The 13,569-nt window shown below is 47.1% G+C and overlaps 1 protein-coding gene across 26 annotated transcripts; it reads left to right on the top strand.

Annotated features, from left to right (window-relative positions):
• Positions 1-338: 338 nt before the first annotated feature.
• LOC117592447 lies at positions 339-12,581 on the top strand. Of its 26 annotated transcripts, none has more exons than XR_004574537.1 (16): positions 339-712; positions 5,552-6,018; positions 6,087-6,209; positions 6,754-6,855; positions 6,923-7,102; positions 7,176-7,385; positions 8,005-8,216; positions 8,276-8,693; positions 8,819-8,845; positions 9,079-9,324; positions 9,456-9,906; positions 10,763-10,922; positions 10,982-11,089; positions 11,151-11,306; positions 11,483-12,116; positions 12,272-12,581. XR_004574537.1 is itself a non-coding variant. In XM_034286328.1 (15 exons), exons 2-15 carry the CDS (start codon positions 5,539-5,541, stop codon positions 12,318-12,320), a joined length of 2,658 nt encoding a protein of 885 aa, XP_034142219.1. In that variant the 5' UTR covers positions 5,019-5,198; positions 5,466-5,538; the 3' UTR covers positions 12,321-12,581. The 26 variants fall into 26 exon arrangements, 7 of the variants coding, with proteins under 7 accessions (XP_034142227.1, XP_034142219.1, XP_034142183.1 ...); XR_004574534.1 differs by lacking the exon at positions 339-712 and adding an exon at positions 5,018-5,198 and having other exon boundaries at positions 5,466-6,018; XR_004574550.1 differs by lacking the exon at positions 339-712 and adding an exon at positions 5,019-5,198 and having other exon boundaries at positions 5,466-6,018; positions 7,176-7,352; positions 9,456-9,675.
• The last annotated feature ends 988 nt before the right edge of the window (positions 12,582-13,569 follow it).

Genomic DNA, 13,569 nt, shown 5'->3' with positions numbered 1-13,569 from the left:
GCTGGCTTGGCCCAAACTGGCTGCAATATGTGGCTAGTGGCCCAGTAACGTGGCATTGAAAATGAGATACATCTAAACAACTAAACTATTCATGTGCTGTGTCTCACTTTACGCTCGGGTGTGTGTGTTTGTCAGTGTAACGGCAAACAAGCAATACAAATGTAGCTCCCTCCAAACAATACGATTTCTTATCGCTAGACATTGAGAATTTGAATAGCAAGAGAATCGAGTTTCAATAAGCGGAAGCAACTCTACAAGTAGCATTGAACTTTATTTATGTTTTATGTCAGATGTGAAAAGCAGATCTGACAAAAGTTCCATTTGTGTCTCTCTTTTAGTTTATTTTACGCGCCTTTGTAAAATTTATCACGCCCTTGCTCGCCTCGCCTCGCCAAGCCTCCCCGACGCCCTTTACTCACCAGCATCCAAAGGATCAACGATAAAAGTGATAAGATCACAAAATCCAAGAAGATCTTTGGATCTGTCCCGCTTTGCTGTTACGCAAAGAGTGCCTTAAATAACAACGGAAGAAATTACTAAACGGCGTTATTACTAAACGAAAATAATCGTCTACGTTTTGATTGATTTTCCCTACCCCATTTATGAGAAATTGGCAGTGCAAAAGTTCTGGCTAGGAATACATCCTCCGCCTCCACCCCATCGACGGAGTGCTAACGTGGCCTTTGGTAGTAGCTGACTAGTGGTGGACCGTGTGAGTAGAGAGAGAGTGCACGATTTGTTTACCATGTGTTGCAAGCTTTTTCACTCCACTCTCCTCCCCTACTGATTTGCATTACACCCGTACCCGAACCCAACCCCCAAACTTATCTCATAACACAAGCAGAGAAATTTGTGGCCCAAAAGTTTATTTTATTGGAATTTATCGAAATTTTCGAATTGGAACCCTTCAGACATGTGGCACGTACTTTGGGTCATTCCACACTTACACACACATACACCTATTGCTTTACGTTACTAATCAATCACAGAGCATTTTCTATGCTGTTTTCCCCACCCATCACTTTCCCCGCGAGCACATAAGACAATTTTTGCTAAAAGACAAAATAGAAACGGTACAAAAATGTATAAATAACATAAACAAATGATGATAGAAGTCCTCCTCCGTGTTTCTCCTTAATAATGCAATCTTTTTTTACTTCCACAAAACATTTCAACGCACATCCTTCGGATAAACCAACAAAATCATCAAAACGTGTTGCGCCGTGCTGCATGGTGAGTTAACCAACCCCCTGTCCGTCTCATATTCTGGCTGTCCCACTATCCATCCCCTTTCAAGCTCGTACAGTGCCTATGTAAATGGGGAGTTCTCCCCAGCGGATGGGATGGGCTCTACATGGACTCGCTTGGGTGCGTTTGCTGTGGTAGGAAGATGTTCCAGCGATCGCCTACGCGTTAAGGAGGGTTTGGGAAGTGCGTGAGCAGCGTCTCCATCCCCCATTCATTCGTTTTAAAAGCAACCCCTCGATTTCGAAATTGTGTCAAAGGCTGTTGAAGCTGCTGACGCAGGGAAAACGGGCCAAACGAAAACTTTTATTGCTGCAGTTTTCCGGCCTCACCCTCAACCCACCAACCTCCACGACTTTTGCCGGTATCAAAAGCTCCGACTGTGAGGCAAAGCTTTCGGCAGAAAAGAGCAATGGAAATGGACCCATGAAATGTTGAAAACTCTTCCCGAGGTTTCTATGCTAGCAACGCTAGAGCGTTGCAAATCAATTCTAAATTCTGAACTGTTCACACGAAGCCTCAATTATTGATGGTTGGCCTAGCAACCCCGTCGGGCCGAGGGTCCTGGACTGGTCAAAACACTTAGCTTGGGTTCAAATACCTGTCGCAGTCCGACAGTAGGCACAGGCCGAGCAAATTGCTCAGCACATAAGCATGGCATTCATTTACCCAATAAATCCGGGACCCACAAAATCAATAGAGGATATTTGCTTGCAGTCCTGCTTAAGCCGTTCGCTCCACTTGTCCAATTTCCACACTCCAATCGATTCGTTCTCTGTAGCTTTGGCGAGCTTTAATCGATAATTGGTAATGTATGTTTGTATGTTTGTATGTGCATATATAGGAACGGAACGAGTTTCCACAGACAGAGGGCAAAGTCGAAAGGTTCTCCAGCTCTGACTTGTCTGAGAGTTGTGAAAAATATTCGTAGCTGCTGTTGTGTCTTCTGAACTTTGTCTTTTGCCTCGAACTCTGGATGTTGTATAAGCACGCAACTCTGTCTCCCGCCACCCCTTTTGGGTGGTCATCCGTATACATTAGGGAGTGGAGAGCTTGCGTGCAAATGTTGGCCCTGTAAAACTTTGACTCAGCTCAGCTCAGCCGTGCCCGCGTTCCCGCGTGCGTATGTATAATAATATTAGTAATAAATCCTCGTTGCCTGTTTGTCATTTTCCCGTCCTCAGCTGGCAGTCGGTGATGGAGCAGAGCATCCAAAAATAGAGTCAGCCTTGACTCGCTCGAGTGGCAAAGCAGTCAAAGGTCAACCGATATCGGGGAATCGAGCGAGCCAGAAAATGAAGTGCAATTTGGGTTATGACCGGCTTTGCATGGCAGCCCGATTAGATCTCTATCCCTTGCTTCCACCCGATGCATGGTGGGGCATGGCACTGTTCGAGAAGTAGAAAATCTTGCCCGTTGCCTTATCAATTTGAGTGGAATATGTACTGGCATTGTACACTCTGAATATTCGTTTCGGTGACATCATCGAGTGTTTGTTCCACGGTGTCGTAGTTTGGCATATTTTATTGACCCATTAATAGGTGAAAGAGACAGAGACAGAGGCAGAGACTGCTGCTGTCACTGCCATGTCCAACTCCCGAGATCCGTATCGTATCGACGAGCAGCACTTCACATTCATTAACAACAATTAAATGCGATAAACGGGTGAAGAAGGCGAGGAGGCGCCTTCCTCGATAAGATTAGACGGTCGGAGTCATGAAAGGTGGAACCCTGTCGGATGAGTCAAGTGGCAGACTAGACTATCCCTCCAGAGCAGCCGTAGACTTTCGAGGCTGTGGTTTGTATTCCGATTGCCGGCTTAGGATCGCTGTACCCAATCATCTCTATTTATATGCTCTTACGCACCTAGCTACGAAATGAATGCTCACTATTCAATATTCAATATTTATTCGCATTTTAATGTGATTAGCGATGTTTCGCATTCCAAATGTTTGCATTGCGAATACTTTGAAGGCCTCAGCCGCATTCCCCAAGAACTTTCACGATTGCGACACTCTAGAGGCAGGTGACTAAACTCGTTCAACTGCAGCTGCTTTCCCGAAGGGGGGCATTCAACCTGAACCCTCTGACCTTTCGAAGCCAGCAATTAAAACGGAATTTCTGGCAACCTGTTGCTGTTGCAAGCTCCGAGCGGTACGGCTTTGGCTCATTTAATCATTAAATACAAGAGAAACACTGGCTTCTGTGCTGCCCAAGAAGCAGTGTTTGCATGTTTGAGACTGGAAGTGGCAGTGCCAGCATTAATTAACTTGGACTAGAGGCTCTACTCTGGAAACAGGCCACACGGGAAATCATGTTGGCTGAGCTTCTTTCGAGCACTATCCTCTCTAGAGTGCGCGTTCCCAGGTGAGACTTGGACACTCTTTTCACATCCATGCCCGTTATAAGTTGGTACATCAGGTCGTGCATCGTAGACATTTACTGTCAATCGACAACAATGAACTTACGATGTGAACACATGTCAGACGGGACCCTGTGGCTGTGGGGCGGGTCAGACGGACGGCTCTTTGGCAACAGGCGCTTCCTCTGCCGCCCCGGTGCGTTTCATGGGTTAAAAATACACGAGAGAAGAGTACTTGTTGCTCTCGTAATCACCCTCTCGACGTCCCATTCAGACCATGGCGAGTGCCCCCGCCGAAGGGGTCAACAGACGCGCCAGTGGCTCGAGAGAATGCCCAAAAGTCAGCAGCGCAGAAAGACCAAGAAAACAAGAAGATTCTTCCGAGCCACAAGAGAGAGACGAAATGATTATAGATAGACAACTTTATAGAGAGAGACAGTGAGTGAAAGAGAGGCGAAGCGGGGGAGATGGAGGGAATGGATAGATAGAGACAGAATGATTTCTATTGATATAAAACAGATTATCGCATGCAAAGTGGCGTTTTGTTATGGTTTTCGCGGTTGAGCGACGGACAAATGGCCGAACTGTCACGCTCGGTATTTTTGTTCTTGGCAATGACAAGCTTTTCGTGAAAAGCAAAGTTACAACAAATGGGGAAAGCAATCTCACTGGGCATGAACAGAACAACGTTCGAATATTAACTGCAACAAGTGCCAAGGGTTGGGGGTGCAAAGCATTTTCTACATATTTTCTTTGGCCGTTTTGTTGAATGCAAATTCTCTCAAATGGTTTCTAATAAATCTGTGAATAGGGGTCGCATTTAGCAGTAAGACAGAGTGAGAGAAAGATAAGAAGAAAAATAAAGAGAGAGGGGAAAGCGAAAAATATAAAAGTACGGAAAGATCTAAAAATAAAGGCAGAACAAGCGCAGTACATATGTATGTATGTATATATATACATATGTACATAAATATGAATAAACAATCGGACAAAGACGTTAAAAGTGTTTCCCATTCCCCCAGCCAAACCTAGAGCCCAACCTCTGATTCCCTTACGTCACTTCTTCTCTGTCTCTTTTACTCTTTTGCCCTGTCTCCTCCTCTACTTTTCGGCGGTGTTTCGTTGCGATCTAAAAAACAATAGAGAACTATGACGTCAGCGGCAGCCCCATAATGGAATCGTTAAATTGTTGGAGTTGGGCACGTCCGCCGAGTCACGAACCAGCCGAAGAGGCACATGCAAAGGCAGGGACTGGGGCTCTTCTCCCATCTCTAGGGAGAGCTGCTGGCGTCGGCGCAGTATCCGCACTTTCACGGATACACAGAGAATGTTTCTCGCGCAAAAGAGCATATCCCATGTCTTCCCATAGCAAAGCATCCCATTCAGATAGACAGGGGCGACAGTTCAGTTTTGGTTCGGCTTCTGTTCGGTTCCGTTTCGCTTTCGAGTTCCTCCAAATCCCTTTTTGGGGCAGAGTTCCGTCTCAGCATATTTTAAAGTTGTAAGGCACAATCCGATCTAGGAGCTATCCATCAGTGATCCTCGTTTAGAGAGTGCCTACAGCTGGTTTCTTCTTCTACTCACCACTTTTGTGAGTGGCAATATATTTTTCATATTTTCATTTTCATGAAAATTGTTCGCCTTCTATAAATAGACACTCCCAACCATGGGGCTGTGGGGGAGGGGGGGGGAGGTTAGGGAAGGAGAGAGGCCTTTCATGGCATACAGACACCATCGCATCTCTCATCTGTTGCTCTCTCTCTCTCTCTCTGTGCCAGATACTGCGAGTACATCTATCTACGAGTATAGAGCATTATAATAACACTATTCCTCTGTATCTGATCTGTTACCACGGCAGAACACCGACTACGATAATGATGATGAACCATCGCCTGGACCTCGGCTGGAACTCGTCCGCCTGCTGCTAAACGATGGATCTAGCAGACCAAATCGATGACTATATTTGTTCGTTCGAGGGACTTGGTGATTTAACAATGGACTCCCTAGCCATCTTCATCTTTCTGTGGGCCGTGCTGGCCCTCTTCTCCGTCTGGCTGTGCAAGCTGCTCTACCACAAGTATCTCAACAAGGAAAAGCCCACCAGTGCCGCCAACAGTCGCCAGAGTAGCGTGGTCCCAGGAGCGGCCGCCGTCGTCAGCTCCTCCAAGCCGGAGAAGCGACTCTCCGAGCCGAGGGACATGCTGGCCACCAAGAGCAAAGTCGAGGATCTCTCCAAGCCTCTGACGGGCGGCTCGGCAGGTCGTGGTCGCTCTTCGGCCTCGCCCCTAAGCGGTGGTGCAGCTGGAGCCGCCGGTCCGCGTCGTCGAGTGGTGCGCCAGAGCTCCACGGGGCCGGAAAACCGCAAGAAGCGATATGTTCCGCCGCCCTCCAATGTGGTGGGGCCCGAAACGGTAAGCTACTTTGATATCTAAAAGGAGCGCTCTTTCCAATTGCTAATCTATAATCTGTGTCTTCTTAGAGCTCTGTCACTTGGACCAGCCAAGTTTTCCGCTGGCTGTACAGCGATCTAGTCATTGTCAACGAGCTGCTCATGTCCTGGGTGATAGCCATCAACGACTCGCTCCGCAAGTCTGTGGAGGAGGTGAGTGTCTGCCCACATTGCCTATTGCACATTGCCCAACCTTCAGAGTGGAAGAGCGAATAAATAAATGACATCAGCAGACGGTTCCCGGCTTTGACATCTTTCACGCCACCTTCCTGGGCTCTGATGTCATGGCCGAGTTCCAGCTTGGTCTCCAGCGTCCATTGACCTTTGTTCTTCAACTTGAAATCAGTGTTTTGGCCGTCTACTACCTTCCCCCCACTGTCCGCCCGTCTAGCCGCCTGAGACTCGCTCAGCCGTAACCGATGTCGAAACGTGTTTTTTTGTTGTTTTTGTTTTTGTTTTTCCTCTTGTGTTTTATCGCCTTTTACGCGTTCCCCCATCCCCGATTCGGAGCCAGCCGTAGGCCAAGGTCAGCGCGGAATCGTTAGTCACTCTCGACTGAGTCGCTGAATCGCGCCCCAAATACGTTCACTTCTGAGCCTCAAGCCCCAATCCCCGATCGGCGGGTTACGTAATGCAAATTCCCCAAACCAGATCACAGCAGGCACTAATTTGATTTCTCTCTGGATTTCGTTTGCAGCATGGAGTGGCCGTGGAAGTAGTGCGGGTACTGCCCGACAGCCCTGCTCCGGGGCTGAATAACATCTTCTGCAACTGCGATGAGAACAATCCTGCGGACATGGTAAGTAATCCTTTACCCCATCGTGAGATGTGACCCTGGACTGGACTAATTTGGAGTTTCTACACAGCTCATTACCTTCGACTGCGATGCCACGCCTGTGCTGCAGGTGAAGACCTTCCGGCAGAAGTCGGGCAAGGTAGAGACCTCCCACTATAAGGTGACCGTGTCGCGATTCCGTGCCCGCATGGCCATCCCCATGAACTACAACACCCTCAAGGGCGAGATGCGTGTGGAGGGCTACCCCGATGTGAGTGTGCTGTCTGTCAGTGTGTAAATGGGATGAATCGAAGGAAAACCTTTCCCCTTTCATTTCGTTACAGGTGCGCATTGCAATGAACAGCGTGGGGGCCATCAAGGCCATGGATCAGGACGAACAGCAGCTCCAGACCGTCATCAGCGACATCCTTACGACGGCCCTGCGTGACACCGTCTACCCAGTGGATTTTTCCATCTACTCCACCTGCCCGCGCGCCGAGGTGGAGCCCCTGGATTTGCCTGTAATCTATCCCGTTCACTATGACTCCCTGGCGGTGAGCGTTTGGGAGCAGTGCGGAGTGTGGCCTCTGTCTGTTTTAGTTTCTGTTTCTGTTTCGGTTCCTGTTCCGTTCTTGGGTTTGACTGTCTTTCCAGTTCGTCGTCACTCGTTGTCATTTCACACAGAACTCGAAACACAGGACTCTTTCCTGTACAGTGATCCCACTTTGTTCCTCCTTTGCTCCACAGACAAAAGACCACAGACAAACAGACACTTCTCATTGCTCCCTCTGTCTTCGCCTTTGTGTTATATTTCCATTTTTGTATATCTGCCATGTGTTGGACTCCTTTCGTTTATGGAATTCGCCTTCCTTCTCCCTCTCCACATCTCCCTCTTGTTGCCATTTGCGAATCCGTTTCCTACCAGTAAAGAATTCTCTCTTTTGCGCTCTCTCTCTTTTCAGGGGAATCAATACTTTCAATATTATTACAATTTTTAGTGAATGTCACACGAGTTGCTAATTAAAGGCGAATTTCATGAGCCCTAACCCAATCTCAGTGTTCTCTCTGTCTCTGAGCCCCCTTCTCTACCCACCCTTATATTTTTCTCCCTTTCTCTCTGTCTCTGTCTCTCACGCACTGACTCATTGCATGCTCTGCCTCCTCCACACACAGCACAACATGGAGCACCACCTGGGAGGTGTGGGCCTGCGGGACTCGCAGCACATGGTATCCGGCCGGCGGCTGCTGGTGAAAATCGTCAAGGGTGAGGGTCTGAGGGACGCCCACGACCCATATGTGGTAATCGAGATGGACGAGCCGGCCCAGAAGAACCAGACAGGCACCCAACGCGGCAGCAGACCTTACTGGGATGAGCACTTCCTCTTGTGAGACCTTGCTAAACCTTCTGCTGCTGATCCCTTAACTCATTTTCCTTTCTTTACAGTGAACTCTCCCCCCAGTCTGCAGAGATACTCTTCGAGGTGTATGACCATCCAGTGATCGCCTCGGATCCCCCCAAATTCCTCGGTCTCGGCCTGGTGGGTATCGATGAGCTGGCCGTGGGTCCGGCATCCACCCAGCTACTGCAGCTTCAGCCACGTCCCTACGAGACCCAGCCCGTGGCAGGGGCCATCACCGTGGACTTTGTCTTTATCGAGGGAGCCGAGATACCGGCGGGCGCCCGTCCACAGCGGCTCAAGGAGGCCCTGCGCCTCAGCACGCCGGCCATCAACGAACACATCCGCAACGGAGCCGACCTGGCTGACGCTGCGGTACGTGCTCTACAGGACGGCGCCCTCTCCGCCACCGGAAGCGGAGGCCAGCCTAGCAAGAGCACCCTCATCATCCACAGCGTTCAGCGGGTGAGTGAAATGCTGATACTCCTCCGTCAGCACTATGTCCATCATCTCCCGACTCCCACTGTCACTTTGGTTCTATAATTTCGTTCTTTCTTCGTTTCTTTCATTCCATTCCCGAACCCGCACAGAACTCGAGCAATCCGAATGCATTTAAGGTAATTTCAGCCGGATCAGCGACTCAGCCTCGGTCATCCGTTTCTTTTTGAGTTTCATTGAGTTACTGCGTCTCTAACCTCCCCCACATCCGCCCCCTCATGATGAGCATCGTCATGCAGGATCCGGATCTAGTAAAGCTAATCTCAACTGTTTCTTGTTCTGTTCCATTGCTCGTTCTTGCCTAACCCCCGCGCTTCTCTAACCATGCCCACGGCAACGCCCCCCCAACCAGGTCGAGGTTAACAAGGATGGCCGAATCGAAGTCATAGAATCACCCACAGAGCTGGACCAGGCCGTGGCCCAGGCGTTCGAGCGGGCCGCCAGCGAAGCAGCAGCTGCCAAGGCCGATCAGCTCCAGCTGGAGCTCGAGTTGGACCCCGAAACGGAGGTCCGGCCGCTGGCGAGCGGCGGTAACAGTGAGCCGCTCAACGAAACAGGTAACGGTAATGGTACCGCCAACGAGGACAGCACCACGGAGGTGAGTTCAAGAGTTCGCAATAGAGTTGCAAGAGTTCCATGGCATGGCATGAAGTTTGCAGTTTCCCCCGCACCCCGCACCCTGCACCCTGCAACTGAGTCCTCTGCTAATCTCTGTGAGTGTTTTTTCAGTTCGGGCAGCCGAATGCAGCCTCCTCGCCCAACGGCAGCGGTTACCATAACAACTACAACCTGAACGGGAGCAGTGGACTGGCCGGGAACGGCAACGGCAGCTCCAACCTAAATGGTGGGGGCTACAGCTCGAACAGCCTGCCTAGAAACGGGGCCCATTTGGGGCTGCAGACGGGCGAGGGCATGGACGTGCTGGACGACCGCGGGCGCAGCAAAAAACGTAATTTCTTTGGCACCCTGAAGAAGCGGCTCAGCCGCTCCAAGACACGCACCCTCTCGGCAGATCAGCCCAATAGCAATCACAAATCACTATCAGCCACCAACTCGAACTACGCCAATACTACAACAACATCGACAGGACTACCCCGAACCGCCACCGGAACCCTCAATGGTGATTCTTCCCGTTCATTATCTGTCGATCGTGCCACTCTGTCTAAAAGCAATTCACTTGGTAATTACCCAATCGTCCACCCAGTCCCCCTGCGCCAGCATCTCAGTCCATGTTCTAATCGGCCATGCCTCAACCACCCTCCCCCCACGAGCTTATTTCGCACATTTCGGACTGCATTGAATTACATTGCATACGTAACAATTGGATCGGATCAAGGGTTGAGATAGCCACGACCAGGACATCCATCTCATTTGACATTAGATCTTGTCCCCCGTGAATTTCCCAACTGTTGATGGTTCTTTCATGTACATACATACATATGGATATCTATCTATGCACTTATGTAACCTAATGTTTAATATAATCTTTCTATCTACCCGTTGGGATATCCATCCATATACTCACTTGCCATTATGCTAATGTCATCATTGATCGTTCACGTGTACCTGTATCTGTAAAGTTAATTGTTCTGTATCTGTATAACTTTTTTGTCTTGTCTGCTCTCTCTTCGTCTCTATACACTTTCTCCCTATCAACTGCTAACCGAACTGTGCCCCAACACCTGTATGTATGTATTCTACGATCACCCACCGTAACTACACTACACTAAACACACACACACACAAACACCTATGAATATTTCGAAACTTTTCGCAAAACATTTGGCTTTAATTTGGATTCGGATATTTACCTTTTTGGATCTGCTTCCCTTGGTTCGCATTAATGGTCATATTTATATTTATTTCTCACACTATCTTTTCATATCTTTTTTTTCTCTTTATTTTCATATGCAAAATATTTAATTTGGTGTAATCTGGCGCTTGGTTGTGTGTCACCCTCCAATCTCCAATATCTGCTCTCCACTATGGGACATGCTATTCGAACACACTATTTAAATAAACACTAAATTACGCAGGACCCCGAATGGGCATTGGCTCAGCCATCACAGACCACTCACGACGCTCTTCAATTTCAGAATCCTCGGCCATCTCAGGTTTCTCCTCGGCCAGCAACAAGACCTACGTTCACGAGGCCTCCACACTGGTCCTGGAGACCATCGAGAACGGCGTGAAGCGGTTAGTCAAGAACAGAATCCTGATCATCCCGTGATTCTCATGCTTTACCTTTGTTTCAGCCACTTTATTGTGCCTTTGGCCATTGCCCAGCGACCGCGCTGGCGCCGCAAGGGTACCAAGCTGCACATCTACAACGATCACACCTTCATTGCCAAGCATTTGAGCGGGTAAGTTCTCACCTCGAACTTTTAGCCACAATCCTACAATCCCCTTATTATGACCTTACAGAAGCGGCTTGCAGTGCTCGATCTGCATGAAGTCCATACCTCGGAGGCCAGGCAAGCAGGGATACGAATGTCGCGACTGCCAGCTGATCTGTCACAAGCAGTGTCACGTACGGGCGCCACAGGCCTGTCCCAACCCCACGGTGCTCTCCATGGAACTGTAAGTGGCCGGGATCGATACCCTCGGGCTTGGTTGCGCCTTCTCCTTCCCTTGTTAAACCCTATTTTGGGGACTGGCCCCATACTAATTTATTGATTTCGTTTTATTTTTTCTCTTTCCATACACACAAAACACACACAAAACACACACCAACACATACCCTTTAAACCTATTAGAAGCTCCTACCCGGTACTCACAGAGAGAGATCTGAACCTAGTTATCTAAAGCATTATCTGTTTACCAAATCAATATAAATACTCGTAATTTTTCTTTTTTAAACTCCGCCAAATGCAGTTAAATATTTACCACCAGCAATTTGCAAATAATTCAATTATTTTGATCTTTGAATTCGCGTCGGAAGAGCGTTTAGAGCTCTGATTAAATTTGGCTTGAATTATGTACAATATTGCTTCGGCTTCTACTGACTGCTTGCTAACCATCCACTACGATCATCTGATCACCTCCATTCATCCATCAAGCTTGGCCACGCCATAAATGCAATTGAATTCAGTTCCGTTGTCTTCTGTCTCGACATTAATCCGAGCTCTTCTTTCATCGCACCACTCGATCACCACACAACCATCTCGCTCCACCACACGGACACAGGATGGACATTGAGCAGTAGGCTTAGCTGCAGCACAATCAACAAACAAAACACAATACAATAATTATTTTGAGGGCGGCAGCGGTCGATACGTAAGAACTCAATCAATTATCCTTCTGAAACTCCTCCTTCGATTCTTCGAAACTGCCTCAGTTCTAGATACGTTGAGTTATTGGACGTGTGAGAACTATCCACTCTTTAGGCGGGTAAGCCATCTGCATGGAAGTTCCTTGTTCTGCTCTACCAAACCACTGTGTTGTGTACTAAATTAACAGCTCCATTCCATTTTTTATTTAGTTTTATTGAATTTTCTTGCCTCTTCAGACCCAACTAATCTGATATTACTTGTTTTTCTTCACAGAACAAAACTTAACTCGGCTGCGGCAGATCGGAGTATACGGAAACTGTAAAGGATCATCCTCATTCATCATCCTTCCCTGCCCCGAGGACACTTAATCGAATTACTATGCTTAGAAGGAGGAACAGCAGGACACTTCGGCTATCGAAATCTTTGATAAATTATGTTATTTATTTATATACACACACACACACCCATGTGCAATAAGTTCTTTGGTTTCGTTTTTTACCTTTCTCTGTGTCAACAAGTAGACCCCTTTGATATTTTGTATTTTCTATAAACACGAATAATAATTGTACAAAATAAGAGCGAACTAAGAATTGTTCAATTGAAATTACTGGTAAAAGCCTAACGTTATCGGATTCGGTACAAGTTCGCGCCAAAGTCTTAAAATCGCTTTGAAAAATCAGAACATCAAGAAAGTGAAGACTGTGTTGTTTCTTTATAAATTGCGACTGTCTTATCGCACGAAAATATCGAGTTCAATTTATACCGGTGATACAGGCCTTCAGGCCATCTTCTAACGACTTCAGGAAAAATGTATTCGATCTGTCGTGATCTTAGAAAACTTAGTACCACACCATAAATTGTTGGCAGCATAAATTCGTATGGGCCAGCAACAAACTGGAAATAGGGTATACATAGAACGGTTGACAAGCAACAAGTAGTCGAATGACGTAGCCCCCCGTACTTACCGTACGGTACATTTGGAAGTGTGAAATTATACTAATTTTGGTATATTTCTATGGATATATTTGCTCATATTTGAAACGCAAATATGAGAGCAAGAGAGTAAATTTCTGATTGGTTGAAAGTTGAAATGGCGTAAAAAGTCGTAATGTATTTAAAGTATTTATTTTCGATATCGATATCTCGCGGGTTAATAAAAATTAGAAGAAATTATTAATCAGAAAGTTAGATACTTATGTTAGTCCTAGCCTCTGGTGTCCGTCAAGCTCACGAACATGCCCAGCACCCAGCTGAATAGTTGGATGGCTGCCAACCTGTGCGACAGAATTTAATATGTTAAAGTTAAATTGCCATTTTTCTCTTCAATTTCATGTGTCTCTAATCAGTTTAATCTTTAATCGACATTCTATCCTTTAATAATTCAGTTAAATATTTTTGGTGACTCTGTAATAAATATGTATTTGGTATGTACCAAATGTGGAGTATTCACGTAGTTACCATGTTAGATAAAAGGACACTGTTTTGTACGGTACGCAATAAGAGTTATTATAATAAGCTTGATTTCAAAGTATTGATTCAGTAATCGGGTAAAATTTTAATTTAAGAATTTA

Source organism: Drosophila guanche, unplaced genomic scaffold, assembly GCF_900245975.1.
Source record: "Drosophila guanche unplaced genomic scaffold, DGUA_6, whole genome shotgun sequence".
Classification (NCBI taxonomy): domain Eukaryota; kingdom Metazoa; phylum Arthropoda; class Insecta; order Diptera; family Drosophilidae; genus Drosophila; species Drosophila guanche.
This window is presented reverse-complemented; position numbering and strand designations above follow the sequence as displayed.

Excerpts from the sequence above, each read along its gene's own strand:
- LOC117592447 (XM_034286292.1), top strand. The coding sequence starts at position 5,539 with ATGGATCTAGCAGACCAAATCGATGACTATATTTGTTCGTTCGAGGGA. Across the intron at positions 6,019-6,086 it reads ATGTGGTGGGGCCCGAAACG|AGCTCTGTCACTTGGACCAG; the intron begins GTAAGCTACTTT and ends GTGTCTTCTTAG. Across the intron at positions 8,846-9,078 it reads GCAATCCGAATGCATTTAAG|GTCGAGGTTAACAAGGATGG; the intron begins GTAATTTCAGCC and ends CCCCCCAACCAG.